This window comes from Eucyclogobius newberryi, unplaced genomic scaffold (assembly GCF_026437365.1).
Source record: "Eucyclogobius newberryi isolate DKJ021-1_F unplaced genomic scaffold, fEucNew1.0.hap1 SCAF_6, whole genome shotgun sequence".
NCBI classification, from domain to species: Eukaryota; Metazoa; Chordata; class Actinopteri; order Gobiiformes; family Gobiidae; genus Eucyclogobius; species Eucyclogobius newberryi.
The window spans coordinates 25,556,794-25,584,770 of NW_027316278.1; the positions used below are offsets into that span (position 1 = coordinate 25,556,794).

General features: G+C 38.7%; 1 protein-coding gene across 3 annotated transcripts in view; it reads left to right on the plus strand.

Moving 5' to 3' along the window:
• The window catches only part of sema6a (sema domain, transmembrane domain (TM), and cytoplasmic domain, (semaphorin) 6A), a 178,259-nt gene that overhangs the window by 83,114 nt on the left and 67,168 nt on the right, over positions 1 to 27,977 (plus strand). For all 3 annotated transcript variants that reach the window (XM_072434031.1, XM_072434032.1, XM_072434033.1), the window contains exons 4-7: positions 8,523 to 8,583; positions 12,550 to 12,612; positions 14,326 to 14,427; positions 27,862 to 27,952. In XM_072434031.1, the coding sequence (XP_072290132.1) occupies positions 8,523 to 8,583; positions 12,550 to 12,612; positions 14,326 to 14,427; positions 27,862 to 27,952 (317 nt within the window). The remainder of the gene's footprint in view (positions 1 to 8,522; positions 8,584 to 12,549; positions 12,613 to 14,325; positions 14,428 to 27,861; positions 27,953 to 27,977) is intronic.

The following is a 27,977-nucleotide window of genomic DNA, read 5'->3' on the forward strand; positions in this document are numbered from 1 at the left end:
TTTGCACGGTGCCGAAAGTGCACAGTGCTAATGCTAATCACGTTGGCTCTCCTCTTGTGCCGCTGGAATGGGCTGACAAAGGGTGGGCAGATGGACCGAGCTGGCCCGTTCACCCCAGAAGAAACGGACTGTTATGAGAAGAACATTCCTTCACACAAAGAGCCAGTGTTCCGGGGGCCACGCTCGGATACATGTCGGCCCGGGACCCTGTGTGTCACTCCATTCCCCTCGTCCCGCACCCTGACCCGCCTCTGCCGGTCCAGTGTCGTGGCTCTTTTCTTTCGCTCGGCTCCCGTCACCTCCTCTCGCTCTTCTCTCCCGCTTGGAACGTCATGATGTCACGTTATTGTGAGAAGGTTATTTGCTGTGACCAAACAACAATGAAACCTTGTTAGAATGTGTGTTTGTTCACGTTGTGTAATAGGTGAGTGTTTCCCAACCAGGGGAGTCTGTGCGAGCACTTATCACAGGCAGGGATGTCGTGATATCAACTTTTTGTGTTAGGATTATTGTGAGAAAAAGCATCACAATTTAATGATTTTTAACACCAAGACCAAAACAACAATGAAATCATTAATTTTCTCTCATTCAAATGTTCAAATACATCACAATTCCTCTAGTCTGTAAGCAGCTTTATGAAATCAAACTTTCTGAATGATAAAGTCATGTTAATGTGGCATAAACAGGCAGATATAAAAGTTTTTTACGATTATTACTTTTTAGTTTGTGGGATTATATTGTAACAAATCAAATCAAATAATCTTGACATTTCACCAGAGGGTGCTTGGAAACAGAATAGAATTTGACTTAAAACTGTCAAATTTGGTGTAAAATATGTATCTAAAGAACATTTTGGCAAATTTTGGGCATCAAAAACAATAAAACAATAGGCAAGGTAAGTTTATTTGTAGAGAACAATCGGAACAAAAGAAGTGTGTGCAAAAGTGTCTTGTATAACAGAGAAAGATGCAATACAATCATTACAAAAGAGAAGATAGCTATAACTGCAATAGTAAACACGGTAATTTGCCAAGTACTCGAGTATGGTATGGGACCAGCTTTAGTGGTAAAGTGAAGTGAAAAGCCAGATAAACAGCCAGGATTCCACACCTTTTGGAGCGTAGATTGACTTGAAATCACTTAATTTTCTTTCTAAAATCCCATAACCGTGTATTGTTGACATCCCCTTGTGTCCCCCTCGCTCTTCTCTCGTACCAGTCCTCGTGCACCAAAAGGATATTTGCATAACTTCCACTTTACTCATACATTTTTGTCGCTGAATTCACACCAAATGATTCGACTGTCGCTTGTTTTGCAACCGCGCCTTGTCAAACGTCTCGGTCGGCGGCATTCGTTTTTTTCAGAATTTTCGTGTGATTTTGGGAGGAAAATCAGTCAGTGATCCCTATTGGTGCACATGACTTCTAACTATCTTTAGACTGTGATGATGTGGAGAGAAACATTTATTCCTGGTTATCTAGACAGTTCGTTTTGGGAATTGCAATTAAGATAAGATAAGATAGCCTTTATTTGTCCACACAATGGGGAAATTCCGGTGTTGCACGCAAGTAGATACAGAAGTAAAAGAAGAGATAAACTTATAGAAAAACTCTTATAAACAAAAAACCTCTTATAAACAAAGGAATTCTTAAAGACAGAACCTTTCATATTCTTAATAAGGAATAGAAAGGAAAAAATAAAATAGAATAATCTAAGACAAAATAATAATAATAATGGCAAAAGTAAACACTCTTATTTACAGCAGTTATATGCGAATTAATATGACGTTATTGCGTATGAGTATTGCACATGAATATGACATTATTGCGTATGAGTATTGCACATGAATATGACATTATTGCGTATGAGTATTGCACATGAATATGACATTATTGCGTATGAGTATTGCACATGAATATGACATTATTGCGTATGAGTATTGCACATGGTTAAGTCAGTATTGCACATGGTTAAGTCAGTATTGCACATGGTTAAGTCAGTATTGTACATGGTTAAGTCAGTATTGCACATGGTTAAGTCAGTATTGCACATGGTTAAGTCAGTATTGCACATGGTTAAGTCAGTATTGTACATGGTTAAGTCAGTATTGTACATGGTTAAGTCAGAATTGCACATGGTTAAGTCAGTATTGCACATGGTTAAGTCAGTATTGTACATGGTTAAGTCAGTATTGCACATGGTTAAGTCAGTATTGCACATGGTTAAGTCAGTATTGTACATGGTTAAGTCAGTATTGTACATGGTTAAGTCAGTATTGTACATGGTTAAGTCAGTATTGCACATGGGTATGACAGTATTGTACATGGGTATGACAGTATTGCACATGAATATGACAGTATTGCGTATGAGTATTGCACATGGTTAAGTCAGTATTGTACATGGGTATGACAGTATACACGTGTTCAGCATTGATGTGAGTGTATATATAGTAGTGTATATACAAAGTAAATATATGCAGTTGTAACTTAATATATTAGTTCACTCTCCTCATTGTGTTGTCATTTGTCAGGAAAAATACAATGTTGACATAAATGAAGATAGAAAGCAAGAAAAACATTAAAATAACAACAATTATATAGACACACACAGTTGAAACATGTGGTCACTTACTCAAAGGTTAATTGTGGATTTCCTGTTCAAAATCCCGCACAAACTCAAACATTTTCACATTTAGTTGTTCATGTGTAGACTTCAGGCCTGTAAGATGTTACAGTGACTGGGAGTGGATTTGACAGGTCATTTTCTCCTGCGCTGAGATGAGTGCACTAATTGAAACAAACAAACTCGAGCCATGTGTTGTTTGGGAAATGAAGTCTTTCTGGTGTCAGCGAGAGAAGTCGTGTGTCTTCTCCTGGATAATTACATGTGATGTTTTCCCATTCCTTTCTGTACATTTAGAGAGACGTTTTTCCTTGTTATTGTTCCTTATTTTTTCTCCTCAATTCAAAGTACAAATTGGGGTTAAAGCTGCATTACCTTTAAGAGAATTAAAAAAAAGACATTCAGGCAAAGTGGGACATTTACGTTATATATTCGTTGGATGTTTATTGCTAACCCAATTTTATTTATATTTTTTCCCAGCTCTTACAAACCCCTAACAACTGCACAATTATGTATAACGCACGAGTATTTATAAAAGCAACCAGGGTGGAAAAGGTCTGTCAATATTCAATCACACAAAATTCAACAGATCAAAACAGATTAAGATTAATTAAGGCCAAAGTGAACGAATTCACATGCATTTTCAGACATCAAAGTGAAGCTGAAGTACACGACAACAACATTTATTATTCGATGTATCCAGTGTGCAGCAGTTTTGTTTTGTCACAACGTGTGGCTTTTACAGAATACTAACAACACATAAAAACAATTACATTAAGTATTTTAAGAGGATAATGTACTCCTCCTGTAATGGAAGTTTGATCATTCTATACTATTCAAGAGCATTCACTAAATCTGCACTTTTGCATGAGCTTATTGCTAAAAAAGCTAAAGGACCTTGTTAACTGTGTATATATGTTTTTCACAGTTTTTACACTTTAAATTCCGCGTCAATTTGAAAATCTGCAAGTCTGTTCTATTTTGGGCAACAACGCACACGCGGAAATATTCACAACCAATTACAGGTGAAAACAGGCTGTTATTCTTATGTTACAAAGAAGTTGGCTCGTACAAAACTCTTTCTGTCACTTTTTTCAGCCGCTGGACAAAACCGCTTTGACTCAAACCAGTTGTTTAGTCTGACGTGCGCTCCGTAGCCTGTAACAATCTTGACCTTTGAACTCTACCTTTAGGCTGCTGTGCCGATAGGAAGTCATATTTTATTTTAACTCAGAAAAAGTCAACTCCGCCTGGCAGGCCTTTTCCTTTCGCTGACAACACTACAAGATTTATGTTGACAGGAGCTATCTACTTGCTCCAATCTAGCCTCTAATTGGCCTGTGTGCGAACTAAAATAGTGACTTCAGTGTTTGCAATTTGACGTGCAGCATTTGATTTCAGACCACAGCATCAGATAACTTTATGCCTCGGCCAGGAAATAAAGGTTGACTTTGATGGATTATGTATTTGAAGCCTGTTTTCAAGCCCGTGCTAGTTGACTCTCAGAGGAAAAGCACCGGCTGTCTGGAAGAATCAATCAGTTTGGCTTTGGAAAAAGAGAATGAAAAAACTGCTTGGCAATAACTTTAAATATACACAATTAGTTTGAATAGTTTGCAGCACAAAGCGACTTGTGCGGTCCCTTCAGCCTGTGTATTCTTTGTACTGTTAATGAATATGCACCGTCCCATTTCAAACACGCTAATAAATGGCATACTACATTATTATTCCTGCCTTGATAAAGCATGAACAAAGAACAAATAGTTTTATTGAAATGATTCAGGCTTAGTTATTACCTAACATTAATTAAGTCGTTACTAAGCCTGAAACATGCTTAATAAACTCTATGTTCGTTGAAATTCGTCTTTGTTTATGCTTTGTTAAGGCAAACTAAGGTGTAGTTAATATATTGTGGGATCCAATGCATAAGTAAATGTTTGTTGCCCTTTGTTAACCATTTATTGTTTTTACATCCTGCATGCTCTTTTTATATGTTTAATTAAATAATTTTTAAACTTCCTATAAGTTATCTGTCCTTTTCCTCTGTATCTACTTGCGTTGCAACGATGAAATTTCCCCATGTGTGGACAATAAAGGAATATCTTATCTTATTAATGTTTAGGTTGTTGTCTTTATTGTATTTTTTTTTCTTTTTTTAATTCGGGAAATCCCTTAAATTTTTATCATGGATTAGAGAAGGATAAATCACACATTTACTCACCACACGAGCGTCGTTTTCTACTCTTCTCACTAACGGCGTGCAGTTCGAAGACTAAAATGACTAAAATGTGCGTTTATGTACATGTTGTTACTCGCTGCCTCTTGTGTCACGGAGCGTTGCAGTTTCGCTCACATTTGAACTGGTACCACACTTACTTTGCCGTGTCTCTGAGCAAACACAGTCCAGGGGTGTTTGTGTGTGGTCCTGACACTTTACGGCCCCTATACGTCTGGATTCTTCTGCATTCACCGAGCTGTCTGCAGACGTGACCCCGGAGCAGACGGAGGAGTTCAGGTGCGGGGTGCATGTGTGTGCCTGTCTGACGGAGCATGCGGGGCCACTGTAAAGAGCGCTGGAACACGGGGGAGATTCTCGGTGTTTGTGAGGCCGGTGTTGACACAGACACAGCCGCCCATTGTCCCGGTGCGGAGCTGGTCAGGATGTGCACACGGGACGCCTCGCTGCTGCCGGCTCGCTCTAATCTCGGCTGGAAGCGGATCTTGTGGCTGGACGGTCCCGAGGTTTAGGGGAGGCGACAGGAGCCCAGCGCTGCCGAGGATACTGTCAGAAAGGATACACCGCTCAATTATAGATTACTTATGAGCGGTTTGAAATTGGCTGCTGTAAAATAACCCCGGGGATTATGGCAAATCCGCAAAGTAATCCCTCAGTTTTAACAGCTTCTGATTTGGTTTTGTCTTACGAAGTTTGAACATGATATGATAAGTTAAATGAACCGTGCAATGAACTTTTCGAGCACTTGTTCTTTTTAATGCTCTGTCTCGGCGTGTTTATGAAATTACAGACGTTTGTTTGGTTCAACAGTTTTAGCAAATCTGAAGGCCAAGCAAAGAACAACGGCCCAATTTTAAAATGAGTCGCGACTGGATCTAATTTAGTCGTAGAACATGATTATTTTGGTCCAGCATCGGCTTTGTTTTAATGCATTGGCACTTTTTGATTTAAAGACGACGTATTATGATTTTTTTCTAATACTTAATTATAAACTATAACATGTACAGATTGTTATTTTACATTTTGATAATTGATATTATTAATAGAGATAAGATAAGATAAGATAAGATATTCCTTTATTGTCCCACATGGGGAGATGGGCCATTGACTTAAAAAATGCAGAATTGATAAGCCCCACCTCTTTATACTGGTATTTTATTCAGTGAGCTGTACAACTAAAGCTGAACTGTCTTTGATTTGGCCCACAAAACTCTGCTTTCCCCATGGAAGAGTGCGCAGTGTAGTTAGCACTTGGCATTTGCTAAAGCTAGTGCACTTGAATGTTGAAAGGCCATGCACTGCCTCATAGTAACCTTTAGTAAACTTGCCTTTTCCTCTCTGAGAGCGAAAAGACTGGGAAACAAGTCAAAACAAAGCTCAATATTGTACTTGTTTCATGATGCCAAACGTGATTTTGATACTTCAATTAAGGTCAATTATTGATACTCCATAACAGATTTGATGTCACAAGTGTGGTAAGAATACAATGTAAATGTATTCAGTATTATCATGTAGTATTATACTAAACCCAGAGCTCAGGATTGTGTCTTCACACGTAGTCACATTTTCAGTTAGCCTAATATTAAACCAATGGGAGATTTTAAGATGCTAAATACTAAACTTAGCGGCCAATATAACATATTCTGACCGCATTGATAAATATATTTACCAGGATTTTTTTTTTTTTTTTTTTTTTAAATATGTTCTGTCTAATGTATCTTTATGGACATTTTGGACACCGAGCATGTCATTTATTTTCCATAACAGTTCTGCAATGACCCCGTTATCAAATATATCCTCTCCCAAAATGGGTATTGGTTTTGTTTTGGTCATTTCAAGCACTTGCAAAGATGAATAAATCAATTTGGTTGTGAATGTGCAGCAGACTGGTTTCAACCTTGAGGAAATGATGGCAGCCCCCTGGAAAGCCATATAAGTGGATTCATTTTGAGATGCTTGTTCCTCCATAGACTTTATTAGATTTAGTTAATGAGAGAGCAAGGCGGGCGGCAGGTTGGGGAGCAGGAGCGTAATTAAGCCGTGTTTCTGACGATGCCACTGTTACACACTTTGATTAAAAACACATTGGGCGGATAATCTTCCACAAATGAAAGACATTTCACAGTTTGGCTTGGTCACGTTAAATAAGCTTAATCGCTCTTCTTTTGCTGTTTTAGATTAAAGGTATACATTGTTGTTCCATTGTTGTTGGTCACGGGTTCAGGACATTGATGAACCTGCATGTTTTTGTTTGAAATCACAGGAGAAAGAAATGCAAACTTATAGACCTTGTATGGACCAGGTACTGAACCGTGTACTTCCTTGCTGTGAGAAACGAGTTCTAACCACAGTCAAGTAGTTTTCATATATAAATATATATATATATATATATATATATATATATATATATATATATATATATATATATATATATATATATATATATAATTCCAATAGGATAATTCTTCTTTGATCATAGAACCAATATATAGGATTTCACCCTATAGGATTTTTTCAACTGATATATTATATAAGACATTAAGACCATTGAGACTTTGTGAGATTTATTTGACTTTTATAGGATTTTTAAATTGTCCAATAGGAATTTGAAAGGATTATTTTTGTGTTATTGGATTCTAATAAGATTCTAAAAGGACTGGGTAAAATCTTTGACTAGGGTAACTAGCACAAGAGAATTGGAGTGAAAAACATGTAACTACACCTTAATTTGCCATAATAAAGTATGAACAAAGACTTAATTCATAATGATTCAGGCTTGACCACCTTATTGATGGGTTAGGGTTACGAGATGCGGTTAAAGTTATTTTTTGCTAAGCTACAATCTATTAGTTCATTCTAAAGTCTTTGTTCATGCTTTATTAAGGCTAATGAAGGTGTAAATTCCCCTGTGCTTGATGAAAGTAGGTATTCCCTTTGTACATGAGTCCTCCCAAAGCAGTGAACAACTCCAACTGTTTAAACTGAAACCATTCTTTGCCCTGGCACCTTTCCTTCTGTCTTAAATCACTATTGTTTGGCCTCCTTCCGCTCTCCTCACCTTTCTCCCCCCAGGCCCCCTCTCCCTGTCTGCACCCTAATTCTCCATGTAAGTAGGTGCGACTACAGGGTGACCCAGCGCTCCGTCTGCCTGATATGTGTTAACGCTCGTGCCTTTATGTCTTCCATATGCCTCTATGCCTGGACGCTAGAATACAGCACTAGCCTGTGTATTTCCAGGCCAGCACACATACGTCTTCTTGTCTGCTCCAAAATGAGTGTTGGTTTGAATTTCCTGTGGCTCAAACACTAGGCTTAATTGACCTGAACATTTCAGAGTGACTTGGCACCTCCCGCCCTCCTCCCCCCCTTCCCCCTTCACCCCTCCTCAGGACCTTACTCCGGGACAAAAGCCTCTTTGTCCCAGGCCTGTGCCACACTGCTCTAACCCTTTGTTGATGCTTTCTGTCTGACAGGGCAAATAGCTTTGGCCTCCTTTTGTTTATTGTCATTTTTTTTTGAAGTTTGAACAAAGTTTACACAAAGCCCCCATTTTCAGACTTGTTTGTGCCTCCAGGGGCCAAACACAGTCAGAGTAAATAAAAGCTATATTTCTGTGGGTTTTCTGAGTGTCTGTCTGACGCCCTGTCTTCTTTGTTTCATGCAGGGACCACATATACACAGTGGACACGGACACCGGACACGCTGATGAGATCTTTTTCAGTAAGGTGAGTGAGAGCAAATTTCCATCACATTCCAGTCCTCACATGGCTCTGTAATTACTGGGTTTATTCACATGAAACAAAAACTGGCACAAAGTTCAATGTTTTCTGTGTCAAAATGCGCTGGCCTTATTCACACCTATAGAAGAGATTTTTGTCAGTGGAAAGTGCGTGAGGCTACAAGAGTAATATGAAAAATGTATCTCCCACAGTTATTTAAGATAAGATAACCTTTATTTGTCCCACAATGGGGAAATTCCAATGTTGCAACAAATATTATGTAGAGAAACAGATTAGAAGTATAATAATAAAGAAAGAGATAACTTGTAAAAAAAACTCTTACCTCTTATACAAAAAAAACCCCTCTTCTTTATAAAAATAACAATAACACTCTTATTTACAGCTGTTATATGGCGAAATAAATAGTAGGTCCCTGCTTTCCATCTGAAATATATGATTTTCTAGAGAGCTTGTTTTCCATAATAAATTGATAAACCCTATAGTGCGACCTTTAAACTTATTGCAAACAACTGGAGGACGCCCTGTGACTGTAACCCTAATCATTTTCAGCAGCTGGTGGGACAGTGTGGCGCAGTATTGTCCCTGGCACTCTCAGACTCTCCTCTGTGCTCTGGCCATAAGAAGATTAGCAGATCAATCAGCAGACAGGGCACTTGCGTCATGTTGGCCCATCACTAGGACGGAGGAAGGACTGAAGGGAACAGAGAGGAAGTGCGGAGGTGAGGAGACAGGAAGTCAGACAGGAAAAGCAGTGATGAGCCAGCGATGATAAAAGGGAAAGTGTCAAAAGAGCTGTTACTATGATGACTAACGGAAAGGCACCACCTGCCATCTGCTTTATAACTTTGCATTTTGGGGCTGAGCACATTTAAGGTGCTTTTCTGATGAGGTGGCACTTGCTTGTCTCCATGGAGATGTTATTGCTTTGACTTGAATGTTCCACAGTCTGGTATTAAGCATATCCATATGTTATTTCTTTTAATTACTGCTGTTTTATTGCTCATCTGATTGTAATTTAGCCTGGTGGCATCTCTTTCATCACGTAACATATTTTGAAGAGTGATCAAAATATCATGATAATATTGAAATATATTTACGCCACTGAAGCAATAACTATAAAGGCGCAGAAGTATGGTAAACTTATTTTCTTTCTTTTTTTATGTACACAAACTTATTTGACTCTTTGAATTTCGCATTCCATGAACATTTAATACAAATAACAAATATTCCCAAAAGTGCAAAGAAAATGTAGACAAGAAGGAGACATCTTCAGCCCCAGAAGATAATGTTCTAGCTCTTATTTATTGAATGATGCAGTATCATTATGGCAGGCCTACCGTACGACATCTGCTTGTCTCCGTGGAGATAGATCATTTTAATGCCAAACTGTGGAAGATGAAAGCAATAACATCAACATGGAGAGTATAAAGTGTGGCATTCTCCACCAGAAAAGTTATCTAGTGCTGTGCAGCCAGTGAGATTTAAACATATGGATGGAGAACAATTGATGTAACATGTTCTTGTGACAATCCGCCAATCTTGAAATGTAAATTTTATATAGTTCAGTGCTTCTCATTTGAAGTATTTTTGTCATTCATCAGCTTGTTTCATCTGAACCGGATTTGAACGCACTCACTGCTCAAACACTACTTTTCCCCACCCACTCATCTTTTTGGAGTGAATGCCAGGTGGACGCAACCAATCATAGTGAAGTGTGAACTCTAAGAAGAAACAGATAGTTAAGTTACTCAATAAAGGCAATATAGAGTTTATGTATAAAATAAAAAGACATCTACATATTCCTCTTTTGGGTTTTAAATGGATCTAGTTCAGTAAATAACAGAGGTGATGATGTCACACGCTCACTTACACTTCACGCATTGTCCTAAATGTATAAGGGAAAACCAGCATGGTGAAATAATTATAAACACACGGCCCTTCACCAAGGAATATACCAAACATAATGAAACTCCATATACAAATAGTGTACACCAAAGCCTTATGAATCTCCACATTTACATACGCCCCCGGGTTGTAAGAGCTCTCCACGTGTGCATCACTTGGCCTCAGCGAAATGCTTTTGTATAGACCTCACCTCTCCACCTCCTCCTCCTCCTCCTCCTCTTGATTGTAGCCGGTCTATAGTGGTGCTTAATGAGCTCGCTGCTGATCAAAGGCTGGGGAGACCTGCAGACTGATGGATGGCCGTGAGTCTTTAATCAGTGGCTCGGCTCTAAACAGATTGTACTACGAGGCAGGGCGGCCGCAGTTGACATTCAGGCCTCAAGGGGCATCATACAAGATGCCTGGTTAAAGAGTGTGACGTGGCAGGTTCAGCTTATGATAAGAACAATACATTTTATTTGTAATCACCTTTCAAAACACACACGGACAGTCTACAAAACAGCAAGTTAAAAAAACATGAAATACAACAGAATAAAACAAAGATAAATGATGTAAGCGTAACTGAATTATGTGAAAATTAGTCTATGATGATTAGTCTCTACGCAAGAGTTCCAGAGCTGAGGAGCAGAGCAGCTGGAAGCTCTGTCCCTCACGATGACAAGACGGGGGTCGAGAGAACACAGAGCTGGGGAGAAGACGAAGAGCAGAGGGGGCGTGAACGAGGGAAGATGTGAAGGAGGTTAGCGATGTACAGTGGGATTAGGTTTTGACCAAAGAGGAGAGTGTTAAAATAGTCAATTTGGGAGGTGACAAGACTGGCAGTGGTGTGAGGACTGAGGGAAGATGTTGCAGAGCTAAAAGTAGGAAGAATAAGTTATCTTGTGGGTGTGGTAATGAAAAGATTGTGTAATGTCGAGTATGACTCCCAAACTCTTGACTTGAGAGAAAGAAAGGACAGTGGAATCATTGATGGAATTTGAGAAACAGCTAATTCAGAGAAAGTGGAAGTGGTGCCTGGATAGATAGATACTTCTACTTGGAGGACTTCAGTTCTAGTGCTGTTTGTTTAATACAATTTGAGGAGAACAAGGAATTGATTCCTACAGACAGAGGGCTGGTAGAAGTGATGCGCAGGGTTTAGTAGAGAGGTAGAGTTGAGTGTCATCCGCGTAGAAGTGAAATTGAATGTTCTGCTTAAGATAATGTCAAGCGGGAGAATGTAGATGATGAAAAGTAGGGGTGCCAGGAGAGAGCCCTGGGGTATGCCAGGGAAGGGGCTGAGAGATATGCCATGAACCATCTTCATCCGCTTATCCGGGGCAGCAGTCTAAGCAGGGACTTCCAGACTTCCCTCTCCCCACACACTTCCTCCAACTCCTCCGGGGGGATCCCGAGGCGCTCCCAGGCCAGCCGAGAGACATAGTCCCTCCAGCGACAAGAGACTATGGAGGAACTGTTGAAGGCAACTACAAAAATGAGTGAATAGTACCACTAGTATTACTATTATTACCTGGCAAAAATCTAACTTTCTGCATGCCTTCTGTGGTAGTAGTACACAGAAAAAAATAAATGAAAAAAGTACCAAATTAATTACATTTAGTTAAAATTGACTTATATTTACTCAAAATGATGGCAATGAAATGGTATATTTGCAATTTCTTGGCGTTTCATTACAAAAAGTCGCCTCATACATACATACATACATACCGGCAAAAAACCGACCAGCAGCTCAATCTTTTTAAAGCTATCTGGTCTGGTCCGAGCCTGTCCTTGTCTAGACTTGCTCCTGCTGCTGGGTCCGGATCTTATTACCTTTTGAATTGGAATGTCTATAGAGGTACAGCGATCTGCTATCAGCTCCCAGCCTGAAGTTCACCTCTGCGTGGGTTCCTCATGAGCCGAACACTCTTAAATGATGACTATCGATCACAGTATGGATCCCTTATTGACCTCTCCTCTGCCACTCTCCTCTCCAGCTTGGGCGTTTTATAGTTGGCTATTTAAATGTCTCTATATTTCTCATTTTGTATAATCTTCTCTCTGCAGAAACTGACGTGGAAGTCCAGGCAGGCCGATGTGGACACGTGCAGAATGAAAGGGAAGCATAAGGTACGTTACTTCTGTTACTTATTGTCATAATGTTATGAGGCCAACATGCACAGTACTCAAAATATTTAATTGGTGTTATTTATTTAAATTATTGCATTTTGAAAGGTACATGATTTTTTGCCATTATTATATTTGTGGTAGAAACATACAACATTTAATTAATGAATAACTTTCAAAAGATCGGACCAATATTTTAACTTGTTATTTAAACGTCCTTGTATGTTTTAGTTGAATTTTGAATTTCTACAGTCATTTATACTCAACGTTTTATCATGTACACTTTTCACACTATTTAATCTTTTATTCATATTAATTCCACTGCCATGCCAGAAATGATCGCTATCATCAACATGCAGACAAAAGAACGAAGGTCTAAAAGCCAAATTTTCAAGGATTTCTTTAGAGCAGATTTGAAAATTTCGTTTAAACGTTGCACAAAATAGTTACAGCAATATTGTCTCTTAAAAAATCTTAAATAAAAACATTTTACACCACTTTGGGCTGTGAGTTTCATGGCACAAGTAGAGTACAACAAAATCAGTACCCAGAAACGAATTGATCCTTTTATGAAAATGTAGTATGTAAATGTAAATGTAGTATTTAAATGTAGTATGTAAATGTAAATGTAGTATTTAAATGTAGTATGTAAATGTAAATGTAGTATGTAAATGTAAATGTAGTATTTAAATGTAGTATGTAGTATGTAAATGTAGTATGTAGTATGTAAATGTGGTATGTAGTATGTAAATGTTGTATGTAAATGTAGTATGTAGTATGTAAATGTAGTATGTAAATGTAAATGTAGTATGTAAATGTAAATGTAGTATGTAAATGTAGTATGTAGTATGTAAATGTAGTATGTAGTATGTAAATGTGGTATGTAGTATGTAAATGTTGTATGTAAATGTAGTATGTAGTATGTAAATGTAGTATGTAAATGTAAATGTAGTATGTAAATGTAGTATGTAAATGTAAATGTAGTATGTAGTATGTAAATGTAAATGTAGTATATAGTATGTAAATGTAGTATGTAAATGTAGTATGTAAATGTAAATGTAGTATGTACATGTAAATGTAAATGTAGTATGTAGTATGTAAATGTAGTATGTAAATGTAAATGTAGTATGTACATGTAAATGTAAATGTAGTATGTAGTATGTAAATGTAGTATGTAAATGTAAATGTAGTATGTAAATGTAAATGTAGTATGTAGTATGTAAATGTAGTATGTAAATGTAAATGTAGTATGTAAATGTAAATGTAAATGTAGTATGTAGTATGTAAATGTAGTATGTAAATGTAGTATGTAAATGTAAATGTAGTATGTAGTATGTAAATGTAGTATGTAAATGTAGTATGTAAATGTAATATGTAATATGTAAATGTAGTATGTAAATGTAAATGTGGTATGTAAATGTAGTATACAATCACATATCAAATACACTGTTATTTTATGTGGAAATCATACTAATGGTGCGTTTCATCATCAGGAAATCAAAATTAGTACTGAATAATGATCCCTTTGTTTAGTATCAGAATTGAGTTTGAAATGTTAGTATTTGGTCAACAGCATAAAAGGGTTTTTTCGCTCTCTCATCTATGGTCCTATGTCATAAGTCTGATCTTCAAACCCAAATGTGTGTGTTGTTGTTTTGTCTGGTGTAAAAGAGTTGAAAGTCACATTGGGCCGTGTGTGGTTTGTCTCTTCTGAAGGACGAGTGCCATAACTTCATCAAAGTCCTGCTGCAGCAGAATGACGACACTCTGTTTGTGTGTGGGACCAATGCCTTCAACCCGTCCTGCAGGACCTACAAGGTACACACACACACACACACGCATACGCCAATACAAATAATGAGTCCGTTTGAACCATGATACAATAAACGGAAGCACCATTTTTACATGACCTGATCATGACAGAAAGTGGTGGCTTAATGGTCGCTAGGTGATATTGACAAAAATCTCCAGATTTTTTTTTTCAATATGGATTTTTATGTCGATACAATATCCGATATTTGGCGTGTTGTTATGGCCACTAACTGATACAAACAAAATGTATGTCAAGTTATAATAAAGTTCTCAGATTCACTTTTCATTTTTGTAAAAAAAAAAAAAAAGATTATCTTTGCTTTGCCATAAAATCATCTGCTGCATGATAAGCCATGTTTTTAGCATAATTGCTTTTCTATTTCCATTTGCTCAAAGAGGCAAATCTAATGTAACTGCGAAAGACACATGGGCTCACACAGAGACTGGGACAGAGCAGAAAAAACAAAAATCTATTAAAATTTTCTTTATCTGACCAATAACCGATACACCATCCTTATCTTTGTTTTTCTCCTGATCATTAAGAACATATATCTGTTTGTTTTATTAATGATGATGTACTTAATATTGTAGATTAGCATGTCTTTCTTTCAATATTTTCTCCCATTTAAATTGCTTTGTTATGCTTTTTTTTTAAAGCTATTTCGTTATTAAGACATAAACAAAACAAATACTGTTAGATTAATGGATGCCACAAACTACATAAACAACATAAGCATCAGCACAATCAAACAGACTGTCAACAGTAGTTCTACTTATTGGGTGGACACATGGTTCGAGTGGCCAACATGGAAAAGCGCTATGTAAATGATTTGCTTGAGTAAAATGGCTGTATAGTGCAATCATCAGAGTATAGCTTCAACACATACCAAAACCTTTTGTGTACCCCCTCTTTTTTGTCATCGTACCTGCACTGACTTGACCCAACTTCCATAACATTCCTACACAAACATGGCAAAGCTATCTGCACATTCATCCTTTGCCTTTGAGTGACCATGATTCATTTACTGCCCCCCGCCTGCCCTCTGGAGCAGAAGGTGTCACAAACGCAGTCGCTTAACACTCCCTCTCACTCTTTTACACATTCCCATCACACACATTGTCACCATTACCCTTGCATGTCCATATGGGATACACTACACATACAGTAGATGGGGGATTTTCACTACTCACCTGGTGTCTTCATCCCCAGGCAGTTCCTCGGACACGCTCAATTTCCAAGCAGAAATTCCCCCGCAACGTATTCACTCACTCTCTCGGGCCGGTGCACGACGTGAAATATGATTCAGTCCCTCCTGTAAACAGACGCCTGTCAAAACCGTGTCCAAGCAGGCATGTCTCGGAGAGTTTGAAGATTCTTTGAGGGGGAAAGCAAAAAGCGGGATTCAAGGTGATGTCCGGAGGTTTGCGAGGGCATTATATATGACGCGGGAAGCAGAAATAGAGATGTCAATAAAAGAGAGACAGAGTAACGATGGGGAAAAGAGGAAGCAGATGGAGGACTGACAAAAGAGATACAGATGTAAAGCGTACAGGGATTCACGGGGAAACAGGCAGGATGTAAATCTCTATCCAAATCTTTTCTCACTGAAGACCCCAGTGCATAGAGTGTTGCACAGTGTGGCATAAAACCTTTCACGGTGGCAAGCAGGTGCCACTGCCATGCATAACAATACTATAACTAGATTTTATATAGTGCTGCTCTAAATATTGTTATAAATATGTAGATTAATATATACTATTTAACTATTTAAATGTATAGAGGGGAAGAAAAAGTACAGCAAAATCCCAACTAACCTTTTTTTCATAGGGACAGTGCATATTAATGAACACATACAGTAAATATGCCAGATTAGTGCAAAGATGCTCATTTCTATCTGTTGTTACCCCGAAGACAATTACAGAATATTATGTGAAAAACAAAACAGGACAGTTAAAAGTGCTCACAGACTTGTTTTTCCTTCATCCACAGTTTAAGGTGAAGTTTGTTGACAGTGATGAACATCCTCTTCTTGTCAGAAGAAGGCTATTCCAATAATTAGTCTGTGATTTTCTAAATGTGGGCCCTCACAGTCTCCTTGGGCCGGGGCCGGGGCCCTGCTCCGAGAGGCAGATAAGCATGTCAGTAGGTCGCGTCACCACTTTATAAGACGTCCCTGTTATCATTTTGTTTTTGTTTATTTATAAGGCTCATTGGGATTTTACCTGAATATTTAACATATTTGCTGAACATCAGATCAGGTAGTCATCAGATCAATACAGAGCTAGGGAACTTTGCTCCCGGCCTATAGAACAAAAAAATACATTTCACAGCTTTTAATGAATTCAAATCACTTATAAAAGACTATCCACAGTGCCAGCTCTTGTTTTAATCTTTTAATGGTTTTATTCCATGTTGTGTGTGTTTTTGTGTCTGGTTTACATAATTGTCTCCTGTTTATTAAAAAAAAAAATATATATATATATATATATATATATATATATATATATTAGGCCTAGCAAGATCGAGGTCCAACATTCATTTGTTAATGGCCTAAATACCATGTTAATGTTAAAGTTTGCCGTGGACTTGGATTATTAAACGAGAATACACGACAAAAACATTGTGCTTGTTGACTCGAGGATTTACTGTACAGCTTGTAGTCCGAGTAATTACTCCTGCCTGTCGTCAGCGTGAGTGACAATAATAGACTTTGATGGCGCGGCTCACTGCATGTGTGTCCTGGAGGATGTTATGGTTTGCCTTGTTAGGAGCCGATGTGATGGTCACAGCACACGGAGATGTTATCGCTCTGGCCTGTGGGGGAAACTCTCTTGCTTTGGTTCACTAGATCTGTTTACCAGAAAAACAAGACGTCTCCGCCTGGCTGCCTTTGTGGCTCGGCATGCTAAAGTGGACCGAGTCATTCATGGGCCCACTCCTACTGCTGCTGTAGGGAAAGTAGGATTTATGTGTTCGCATTTATCAGGCGTGCTTAGCTTTTACAGCTGCACTTGTAATGCATGGGAATTGGGAACGAGACAGACAGAGGGGAGATAGCGACAGTAAACAGCACATTTACATGTAACTGGGTTTATATTACGGCAATGGAAGATTTTTTGAGATCATAAAATTTAATTGTGGATTTGATTCCATTTCCAATTATTATTTATTGCGTTATGGGGCAACTGTTCTGCTTTGCCTGAAATGTTCCACTGTAAGGCATTCAACTGAATTATTTGGCATTTATTCAAATTCACATGATTTTCATTGTTAAATTAAAAACTCTCATTTATTTACATTTTTTACAAACAGACTGGGCAAAAAAAATCTGCGGCTGAATTTTCGATATTGCAAAAAATCAGACAATATCGGACGATACCAATCGCGGAAGCTGCCATGACTGTATCGCCCACCCCAGCTGTATTTTCCGAAAAGAAGGCGTTTTTGTCTGCATTTGACCCATGCTTTAGTGCCACTGGGGGAAGGTAATTCATATATTCAATTTAGATAAAGCGTCTAAAAAAACTAGAATTGCCTGTGCATGTGCCTCATATCCATTCAAATCCCAGTAAACTGCTGTACATAAAGATAAGCTGGATAGTGTGTGGGGAGAAGGATGAGCGTGAAGGGTGCTTCCCTCTCCCACCTTCGCCTCCCCCTCTCACCCTCTCCCGGCACTAGATTAATGTGGGATGAGACTGGCCCCGAAACAGGAACTCCTTTCAGCGCTGTCACACCGTGGAGATGGAGAGGCGAGCCGTGGCCAAGGTGGATTTAACCACAAATACTCTCTCTCACACACACACTTGGACCATGGGGCCTGTGGATGAGCCCAGCAGGCCACCGTAGATTTGGTACAGGCCCAGAGAGAGTGCTTCCCGCCAGGTCGACTGTGTGCAACGCTCGGGTGTGATGCTCCATATTTGTACAGTTGCTAATGTTTGCATTTCTGGATACAAGCTAGGTTTATTTGCATATTTCTGTCCAATTCATTCTGCAGTTTTGCCGCCGCAGTGACCGCCCATGTAGGACAGAGAAATGCCCGGTCTTCAGCCAATTCCTGCCAGTGAAAGAATACATGTTTACCTGTTTTAGCATTAGTGCCATTTAGTGGCTCAGAGGAGAAAATAGTGTCATTTATTGTGTTTTTTACTTTACTAGTGAGAGCTGTGACTTTATGGGACAAACTGGCACAAACTGTTGCTGAATCTTCTATGAAATCTACTTTTGGCTTAAGTATGTTTAAAGTAATATAACTGTTGTTTGTATACACAATATTGTGTTTTAAATGTATAATAAAATAGTTTTGTATTAGAATTTTTGTATAGGACTCGAGGAAGAGTGGCTTCAATATCCTTCGAGATTAAAAAAGTGATATCTTATCTTGTCCTATCTGATACAAATAAATAAACATATAAAAGTAAACCTGCTCTTCATCATGGAGATGTTATTGCGTTGCCTGGAGTGCTCCACATTATGTAATTAAACATATCTCTCTTGCATATATTTCTATTACTAATGCGTGATTTGGCCCGGTTCTTCTCTCGATGTGGGAGAGATATAGTTCATGTCATACTGTGGAAACGTCCAGGCAAAGCAACAACATTTCCATGGGGGCAAGAACATGGCAGACCCTCCAACAGAAAAGTGACACTACATAATATATTGACACGTTTGATAATTTCCAGTGACAAGTGTAGCCAAGGAAGCAAGATGCCATATACATCTAAAAAGGCATGTAAGCCACTAAAATGATATTTATTCTGCCAATTGTGTTTTTAGTTGATACAAAGAGTCTTGAAATGCACATGTTTAAACGACAGCTACATGTTGTTGGCGCAGTAGTAGTTGCCACAAAAAGCAGGAATGCCGACAGAGGAAAACACTTGAGACTCCTTGGTCGCCATGACACAATTCTTCCCCTTAGAGTAACATAGCGCCCGGCTTCTTCTATTCATTCTGTCTTGGAAGCTCCTCCAGCGGTGCCCCCGACCCCTTTGCCCCTGTCCAAACCTGTGTTGTGAAAATAAACGGCCCATCCAGCTTCGCCCATATGACTGCGGCGCGTCCATCGCCTGTTGCCGGGCGGATCAGGACAATCAGCTCACAGTCCTGGGACACTATTGAGACATAAGCGTTTGTTAGTGTTGCCCAGTGGCCCAAAGTGACCCTACTTTAATGGAGTGTTGAAATGAACACTAGCAACATAGATAAGATAAATCCACCTCAACTAGAGCTCGGCAATATATGGAAAATTGATCATATTGTAAATGTTGTTTTGACGTTTGTTTTGATGTTTTAAACTTTTTGATAAGGGCAAAAGGTGACATTTATTCACGTTTATGATTCATTTTACAGACAATTTCAGACAATTACGTTTCAAATGTAATTGACACACTTCTGTTAGATTGACAATAATTAATCTTAGTTCAATAACTGTAGCATTTATTAAAGATCAGGTTTAGTATTGAGAGTATTTTCACTGTTGTATTTTCATACCCAGGATAATAATCAATACTTAAGTAATTTAACTAGCATTGATACGGAAATAAATCACATAAATGGGACAAAGTTGCATATTTCCTGAATAATAAGAATTGTAAAAGTGATAAATGGCCTTCATCAATGTCAGAACTAGTTTAAAGTCACTGAGCAATATTAAAGACGCCGCCATCAGTTTGTGTTCAAAATGACTTTCTATTGTCTCAAAAAGTCTGTTGTTTATCAGCTTTGTGAAATTGAAATTGGTAATGAGTATCAACACGTCTCCTTTGTATTGTCAAAACTGTTCTTTTCAAGCTATTTAAGTTTCCTCAGAGATTGCAGTTGTGCTAAATGTTTGTGAATCAGTGAAAGTGACATTTTAAGATGCACCGGTCGTCAATGCCTGGACCGTCTGTAGCTGGTTGTTATTGTCGTGTCCCAGGAACTCTTTACATTCCACACAACTTCCATTCCATCCTACAAACCAATCAACACACGTTAATATGTTACTGTAATAGTTTGGGAAGTTTCTTGTATTTTGTCCCGCACTCTGCACCACTTAGTTATTTTTCATCTGTTCTAGACTTCATCCTTTGAATTCAGAAGTGTCATTTTCATTCATACTTTGATGTTGTTTGTGTTGAAATGAAACTCCATCAAAATAAAATGGAAAACAAATTAGGATGGCTGGCATATCTAGCTAATAATGCGTTGGGTAAAAGTATAATTTGTGTATTTTGTATTTATTTATGTGTATGTTTAAACCAGTAAAATAAGTCCAAAATACGTAAAAAAATAAAAGTGACTGACATGTTTTTTCCTCCCAAGAATGAGGACAATAGATGAGTCTTGTCAAAAAAGAAGCTGCAATTAACTTGACAGTTCACCAGTAATAACAAATGTAGCAGAAAGACTGTCATGTTTGTGCTATTCAAACAAATGCGCTTTTCTTTACCAGGTTGAAATAACAAATGCTTCAGCAGCTGCTCGACACCAGCGCCTTTAGCTCCGGGGTAAAAGATGGCCGCCTGGGGTATGCAGGGGGACGGGTTCACGCTCAGAAACAGGTTGCACAGAGAAATGGGTCAGGATTATTAATCTCCCAGAGAGCTGTGTCCTTGGTGCGTTTGTCCACAGTCACTCATGGCCCAGGTGTGAACTCGTACACTTGACCTTCAGCGCACTCCACAGGTGTCGAGACACAAGAAAAGGGCGTTAACAAAGTGTGAGCCAACGCACTATTTTAGTGGAGTGGTCAGCAGAGGGTCAACAATGAAAATATCAACTTTTTTATTCATTTTTTTAGATTAGAACTAATTTGGTGTTTTTTCCCACAAAGAGTATATGTAAAAACAGAACAAAATCAGACTGCTGTGTGCTGTCGACAACGAATAATACTGTATTTTATTCCTCGTCAACCCAAAAGTAATAGACACCCTTGTTTCTCTTCTCCATCTGAGAAAAGCTGTTCCAAAGCCATGAATATCAATATACTATACTTACTTCCAGCTCCGGTTCCCCAGCTTTAACTGTCTTTATCAAAAACACTGCACATCTGGAGTTGATGTTTCTGAGTCTCCTTAAGCTCTTAAAATGTCCTCGCCCTCGCAGTATATGAATCTTATGATATCCCAGGGAGCGGCCCTACATCTTTTGGAAATCGTGCTCTAATTTTGATCACTTTAGTGTTCAAATTGCCTTCTCTATGCAGTAAAGTCAGAGCTGTAGATACACAACTGTGGCTGTGACCATGGACATAATATCTCCAAGCAAAACCGTAGGTAAAGATCCAATATTTGCCTGGAATCCGCCACAGTATGACATTAAACTTATCTATCTCCACGGAGCGAAAGCAGGTGATGCAACTAGGCCAAGTTACAGGTCAGATCTGTCCTGAGGCGAGTCCGTTTACAAGAACAAGACATGATTTAAGGACTTTTTCTTTTTTGCCATAAACACCTGTAATTTAATAAGTGAAGGACATATTTAAAATTTACTGTTTCACCGTGGAACATTCCAGGCAAAGCAATAACATATCCATGCAGAAACTTTACATCGAGTACTTTAAAGTTCAGGTTTACCTCGTCTACCCTTTTGCAATGACAAATAAATCCTAGGACACGACCCTGACCACAACAGAGAGAGGCGCGCCCTTAACCTCTGTGCGCCGCCGCCGACTCGCAACCAATTAGAACGCTCCTGATGGGCATGTTTGTGTATCTACTTTATGTTTGCCTAATTAATTAGCATATAGCCCATGGACAAACACCAACGAGCTGTAGTTGTAATGAATTCCTCGGCGTTCTCTTGAGTATGACTGTCTTACTGCTCTTACTGTTAAACCCCTGACGTGGTGGAGTGACAGTGCCAACAGCTCGCGCATTACTTTAAATTGTGTGTGTCAACAAAGCCCAAGTACCGTATTTTATTCCATGATTCTATTGGAGTTGACAGCATAATAGTGTTTGCCTGTTAAATAAGGTAAAAAAAAAACAGAAAAAACATATCCTGCATGGCTGTTTTAGTTTATGGTAATGTAGTCTTGGGATGGCAGGTTGATAAAATGCAATTGCCTCTTTGAAAATGATTGGTTATTGTATCGGACAAGGGTAAAAGCTCGGAAATGAGCACTTGGCTGTTGTTTTCCACTGTGAGTAAGGGATAAGAATAGCGGTGCTCTTCAATTGCGGTTTAGCATTTATGTTGATTTTTAGGATTGGTCGGTGATGACATTCTTTTGCCTATTGAATTTCAGTTAAAAATATCTAAGTAAAAACATATTTAATTTGATTTAAATGCAAAATACTACAGGTAAAACCTTTTTTTGGTCAGTTTTCGCTCTCCACATAAAAGCGTTCACCTGGAAATGATCTACTGTAATCTTTTTATTATCATTTCATTTAAGCAACCTGTATCCATAGATGGTTGAATTTAACTTTGCAACTTCAAAGGTTGTTTTCTCAAATGCATTTTTCTTCCTGTGCTGAAGGAGTTGTTGATATCTAATTCTAAACCGGATTTATTCATGTTTTAACGCTGAAAATTGGTATAAGAATTTTTTTTTATGTCAGTTATGTGTGCAATTTTTACACATAAGATGAAACATTACATGAAAAACATGAAGAAGTATGTTATTATCATTTTTTTTTATTTATGTAGAAAAGTAGTTTCAAATGGATATCTCTAAATGTAGAAACAATGTTAATTAACTGTTGTTTCAGATTTTTCTTAACATCCACACACCTTTTCCACTTCTTCATAAGCAAATAAATACAAATATAAGGCTGCATAATTTGTTTTCCTAACATTTAGTGAACAATAACCCACTCAATGTCAAAAATGATTCTGCATTTTTTATTTTTCATTAATCTAATCATTGTCTTTGTTTGCAACATTTCAATATTTTTAAAAACATTCAACCCCAGAATAAGGATTAATATCTTTGCTCAAGTGCTTAGCCTTTTTACATGAACAGACAGGGCTTTTATTTAGAACCGAGGCTTGAAATTGAGCATTCAGCCGCTGTTTTCCCACACTGCCTGACAGAACAGCAGTGTGTGCAAGTGTATTTGTGGTCGGGGCCGAGAGAGGAGTAGATCAGTGACAGGAGAGCCGCCCACTGGTCAGAGGTCACCGGGTAGAGCGGAAGAAGAGAGGCAGGAGTGTTGTTTGTGATGTGACAGGTGGGAGGGGTTGTGTATGCGCCTGTGTGCTGCTTGTAAGGTACAGCTCACAGAGAAGAAGACACTAACGTTACAAAGCGCTGAGACAGGAGAATGATGATCGAATGGGTTACGTGGGACCACCGTCACATGGGCGGGACTATTCTGCTGACGATGCACACGGGACGGGGTGTGGTCATGGGTTGTGGTGGAGGGACAAGTCTGAGTCCTCATTGTACATGTCATTAAAATAAGGTTCGCGTACAATTGTTGTCTTGATAGGGTTCTTTATTTGGAGGTACGTTCTTTATTCTTGGTGGTACGTTCTCTTGTCTTCTTAAAGGCGGTATGGACGATTTTTCGGCGATTTGAGAACGCAGGCGGAAGTGCGCATGCGCACTCGCCCGTGTGGACTGATACAACACACACGTGCGTTTGTTTATTAGCGCAACGGAGCGCATCGCATCGCTCGTCTCCCGTAGATTTCTGTCCACTTCTGCGTCAGCTCGAACTGTCTTTCTCCGTCTTCATTTTGCCCCGTACATTGAGGGAACTATATTATGATAGATCCATGCGCTTAGGCACGCAGAAACGTGGGGACGAGCCTGACGCGGCTGCAGGTGAGCGGTAGGTGCGTTTTATGATTGATACGTGGCAGGACAAATGATTTATCCACGCCACGAGGAAATATAATACAAAATTTGCTGAAAAAAATTGTCCATACCACCTTAAGTGGAATAGTTTGAGTCCAAGTTGGGTCATTACCATCTCAAACTGACTCTGAGTCCGTTGTCCCGCTGTGCATTCTCACAGTTTTAAACCAGCCTTGAACTTAATACCATCAAACTTGTTTTTAAAAGCGGATACACAGACTTGAAACCAAACATTTGTACTTTTATTTGACCAGACTAAAACATAAATAAACTAAAATCCATTCAAAGTGGTCAATCTTCGCCTTATTAATGTAATTGACCAGTAATTGTCCCATTATTTACCGTATTTTCCAGACTATAAGTCGCACCTTTTTTCATAGTTTTGGCCGGGGTGCGACTTATACTTATATTTATACTTAGATACTCCGGAGCGACTTATATGTGATATTATTTGTTATTTTCACACTTTCAACCTTATTTCATACTCCAGTGCAACTTTTTTCTTCTCTATTATGCATTTTTTTGGGCTGGTGCGACTTACACGGTATTTTTAAATGTATATTAAATAAGTAAATCATGTAAACGCACATTGTAAGATTGGAAACATCCTTTTTTTAACATACATAATATAGCTAACATAACAACTCCCCAAACTGGGCAAATTCATTTCCTGTGGCTCTGTGGAAACCTGACCTTCAGCTATTAGTCTTCTCCATTATCCCTAACAGATAATTGCACTTCTTAGCCTTATGACAATACAGTATTCTCAAGTAGAACTAAGTTAGAATGTGCGATGGTGGAGCGCACTGCCACCGCTGTTGCTGCTTTAGTGTTTGTTGTTAAAGGTCATGTGCAATTTTCACTGCCAAATCAGACTCAACATTTCCTCTGGCAGGACTTTCCAGCGCCGGAGTGTGCGCGACCTTTTTAGGGCAGATGATAGCCATTTCCGCATGGGATAGGAATAACAAAAAACACAACAAAATGATGTTAGAAGAGGCAGAAAAGAGTGGAATAAGCACTTTTTACAGGTTCTCTTTTGTCCAGAGAGGCAAAGACAGATAAAGATAAATGAGCGTGTGTTTGTGAAGTAGGCAAACAGTTCCCCGCAGTGTCCACTGACCTCGACCCAGGCTGTCTGCACTCTGGACTCCCTCTAGTGCTGTTTAGCTGAGGTTAGGCAAAGGCCTGACTGATGCATGCTGGGAGGATGAGTTTGTCTCCCTGGAGAAATGAAAATAACCTTTGATCCACCTTGCACTTCATATTGCCCTTGTCAGTTAATCACAGCATCATATAACGTCATGATAATGAATGATTAAAAAAGGCCTTTACTCTAACTGTTCAACTAGAGCAGACTTAAATCTAACTGTTATACTACTTTGATAATAAAATAGAGATTAATTTTAGCTTAAATGAAGTGATTTACTATAGTAGTTTTGTTTACATAACTTGTATTTAACTTTGAATATGTTCTTATTTACATGTTGGGTGTGCTAGAGCGCACAGGGGGAGGGAGAGGGCGTGAACACATAAACCGTTTAAACTAAACAAAAATACACATTATTCATGTGAGAAATTATAGACCCCAGTTTTACTGAGTTCTGAGCCAAATTCTAATTATCAGCAGCAAATCGAAATGACATAAGGCCTGAGGACCTGCCCATTGGAACACATACATTTTTGGGAGAAATTGTCTTTTTATGTAACTGTATTAATGTATTTTGGGACCTGTGTTTTACCCATTAATCGGAAACATGATCCCTAAACGATACTCCTCCTAATTAAAAATCCTGCTATGGTTTGGGAGGAAATGCTGCACATTTCGGACTTGATTCCATTAATAAGGAATAGGTTTCAGTGTTCTCGCTGGGCCGAGGTTGAAGGATGGCGGTAGGACAACCCGTCCCACCAGCTTAGGCAGCGCTTGCGAAAAGTACATTTTCTACGGCGTAGAATAGTACTAAAGTACGGGGCAGCGCGAGCGAAAAGCACTAGGGCGCTCGCTCGGTACAGCGCTCGCACAGTTATCTTAAAACCTGGCGGTATCTTTTGGGCATGGCGGTGACCAGCCGAAGCGGCCCGCTATGCAACACTGGGTTTGACTCTTAAAATTGATTTCAATACCACAATAACAACCATTGTAATTTTCAACACAAAATAAAAGTACTTTCTTATGATCTTATAAAATCTTATAAAGCTCAAGATTATTCTAAAACTGTTTGGAAAAGGACACATTTTCTACCATTTTTCTGCATCGATACTTGTTTAAATTAGTGTCTAGTTTTGAAACAGATTAATATCTAATTTAAAATCTTTTGACACACCTGCCTGCATCATAGTGCCCATTTCCATTTCCACTTTCAACACGACCATATAAAAGTAATGAAGTCGGCCTTTCAAGCCAACTACATTACAACTCTTTCAAAGCTTCTATATCTGAGTGAAAACTTTCTGTGATTTCTGTTTCTTTTCTCACCCTGTAAAAGACACCAGCTCATCCACTGCTGAGTTACATTTGGCGGGGGGGTAAATCGCGCCCTCTGGCAGTGGATCGAAGCCCTGGGAGCCCCACTGTTAATGCCAGTTCAGTTGAAGGATAATGACTGGGTGAAGCAAATCACATTCTCACAAACTGCGAAGCGTTTTCTGTGGAGATGTTGTTTTTCATCCACGTCCATAACACTTTCGCAGCTCGCAGTGGGACAGCGCTGGGCACAGGAAGGATACTAGAGTAAGCCACAGCCACATGGACGCACTTTTGCTTCATCTCTGACAGAATGTTTCTTTTTAAGGTTCAAGATTGTTTTCAGACCTGTATTTTGCCAACAGGACGCTGTCTTTCATGATTTGGATGGTTATAGATATAGGAACATTGGCTTGTAGTTTGTGACCACTGAAATACAGACAACTGATCACTAGGAACGTCAATAATTGTAAGAAATAAACATTGTTGTGACTATTTTAAACACTAAAGTTAGTCATTTAAATTCAGTCGACTCTTGAATGTAGAGTCATTTTGAATCTGGCTGTTTATGTCACTTAACTTAATCATGCAGAAAGTTTGATTTGACAAAGCTTGGTCTCAAAAACACATACAAGATATCATCGTAATAACTAGATAATAAACACTGTGACAGTTTTAAAGGCTTAATTTATTCATTTCAAGTTCAAATGCCCAACATCACAACAGAAGTTCAGTGGGTGTGCCAGATTTGTTGATTTTACCAACAGAAGGTTAGAAAATCAAACAATGATACAAATGATGATCAAAATTCAAAAAGTACTTTTTCTTTCAAAAAGCTTGACATATGCTTGGAATGGACAGTGTGAAAAGTTATAATTGCATCATGATTATCTCCAGCTATTGACAAATTTGATCAGTGTTACTAATAATCCATATATTCATCTATATATTTACCTTTATTTTTATCACCTATAGTTATAAGTCGGCCAGTCTAAATTCTGTTGTTTAACAGCGCAGCCCAAAACCACATGAACTCTTCGTACATACACAGTGACAGTTTGTTTTCTGACCCAACAGGAAGCGTTCCTTCCTGAATTGGATGTTTATATACTTTAGAGCCCGACATTGCCTGGACTATTTACTAACCTTTGACCTGCTTTGTGACCCCTGCAGATGGACAGCCTGGAGGCGCTCGGGGAAGAAATCAGCGGCATGGCAAGATGTCCCTATGACGCCAAGCACGCCAATGTCGCCCTCTTCGCCAGTAAGACCACTCTTAATTTGAAAAA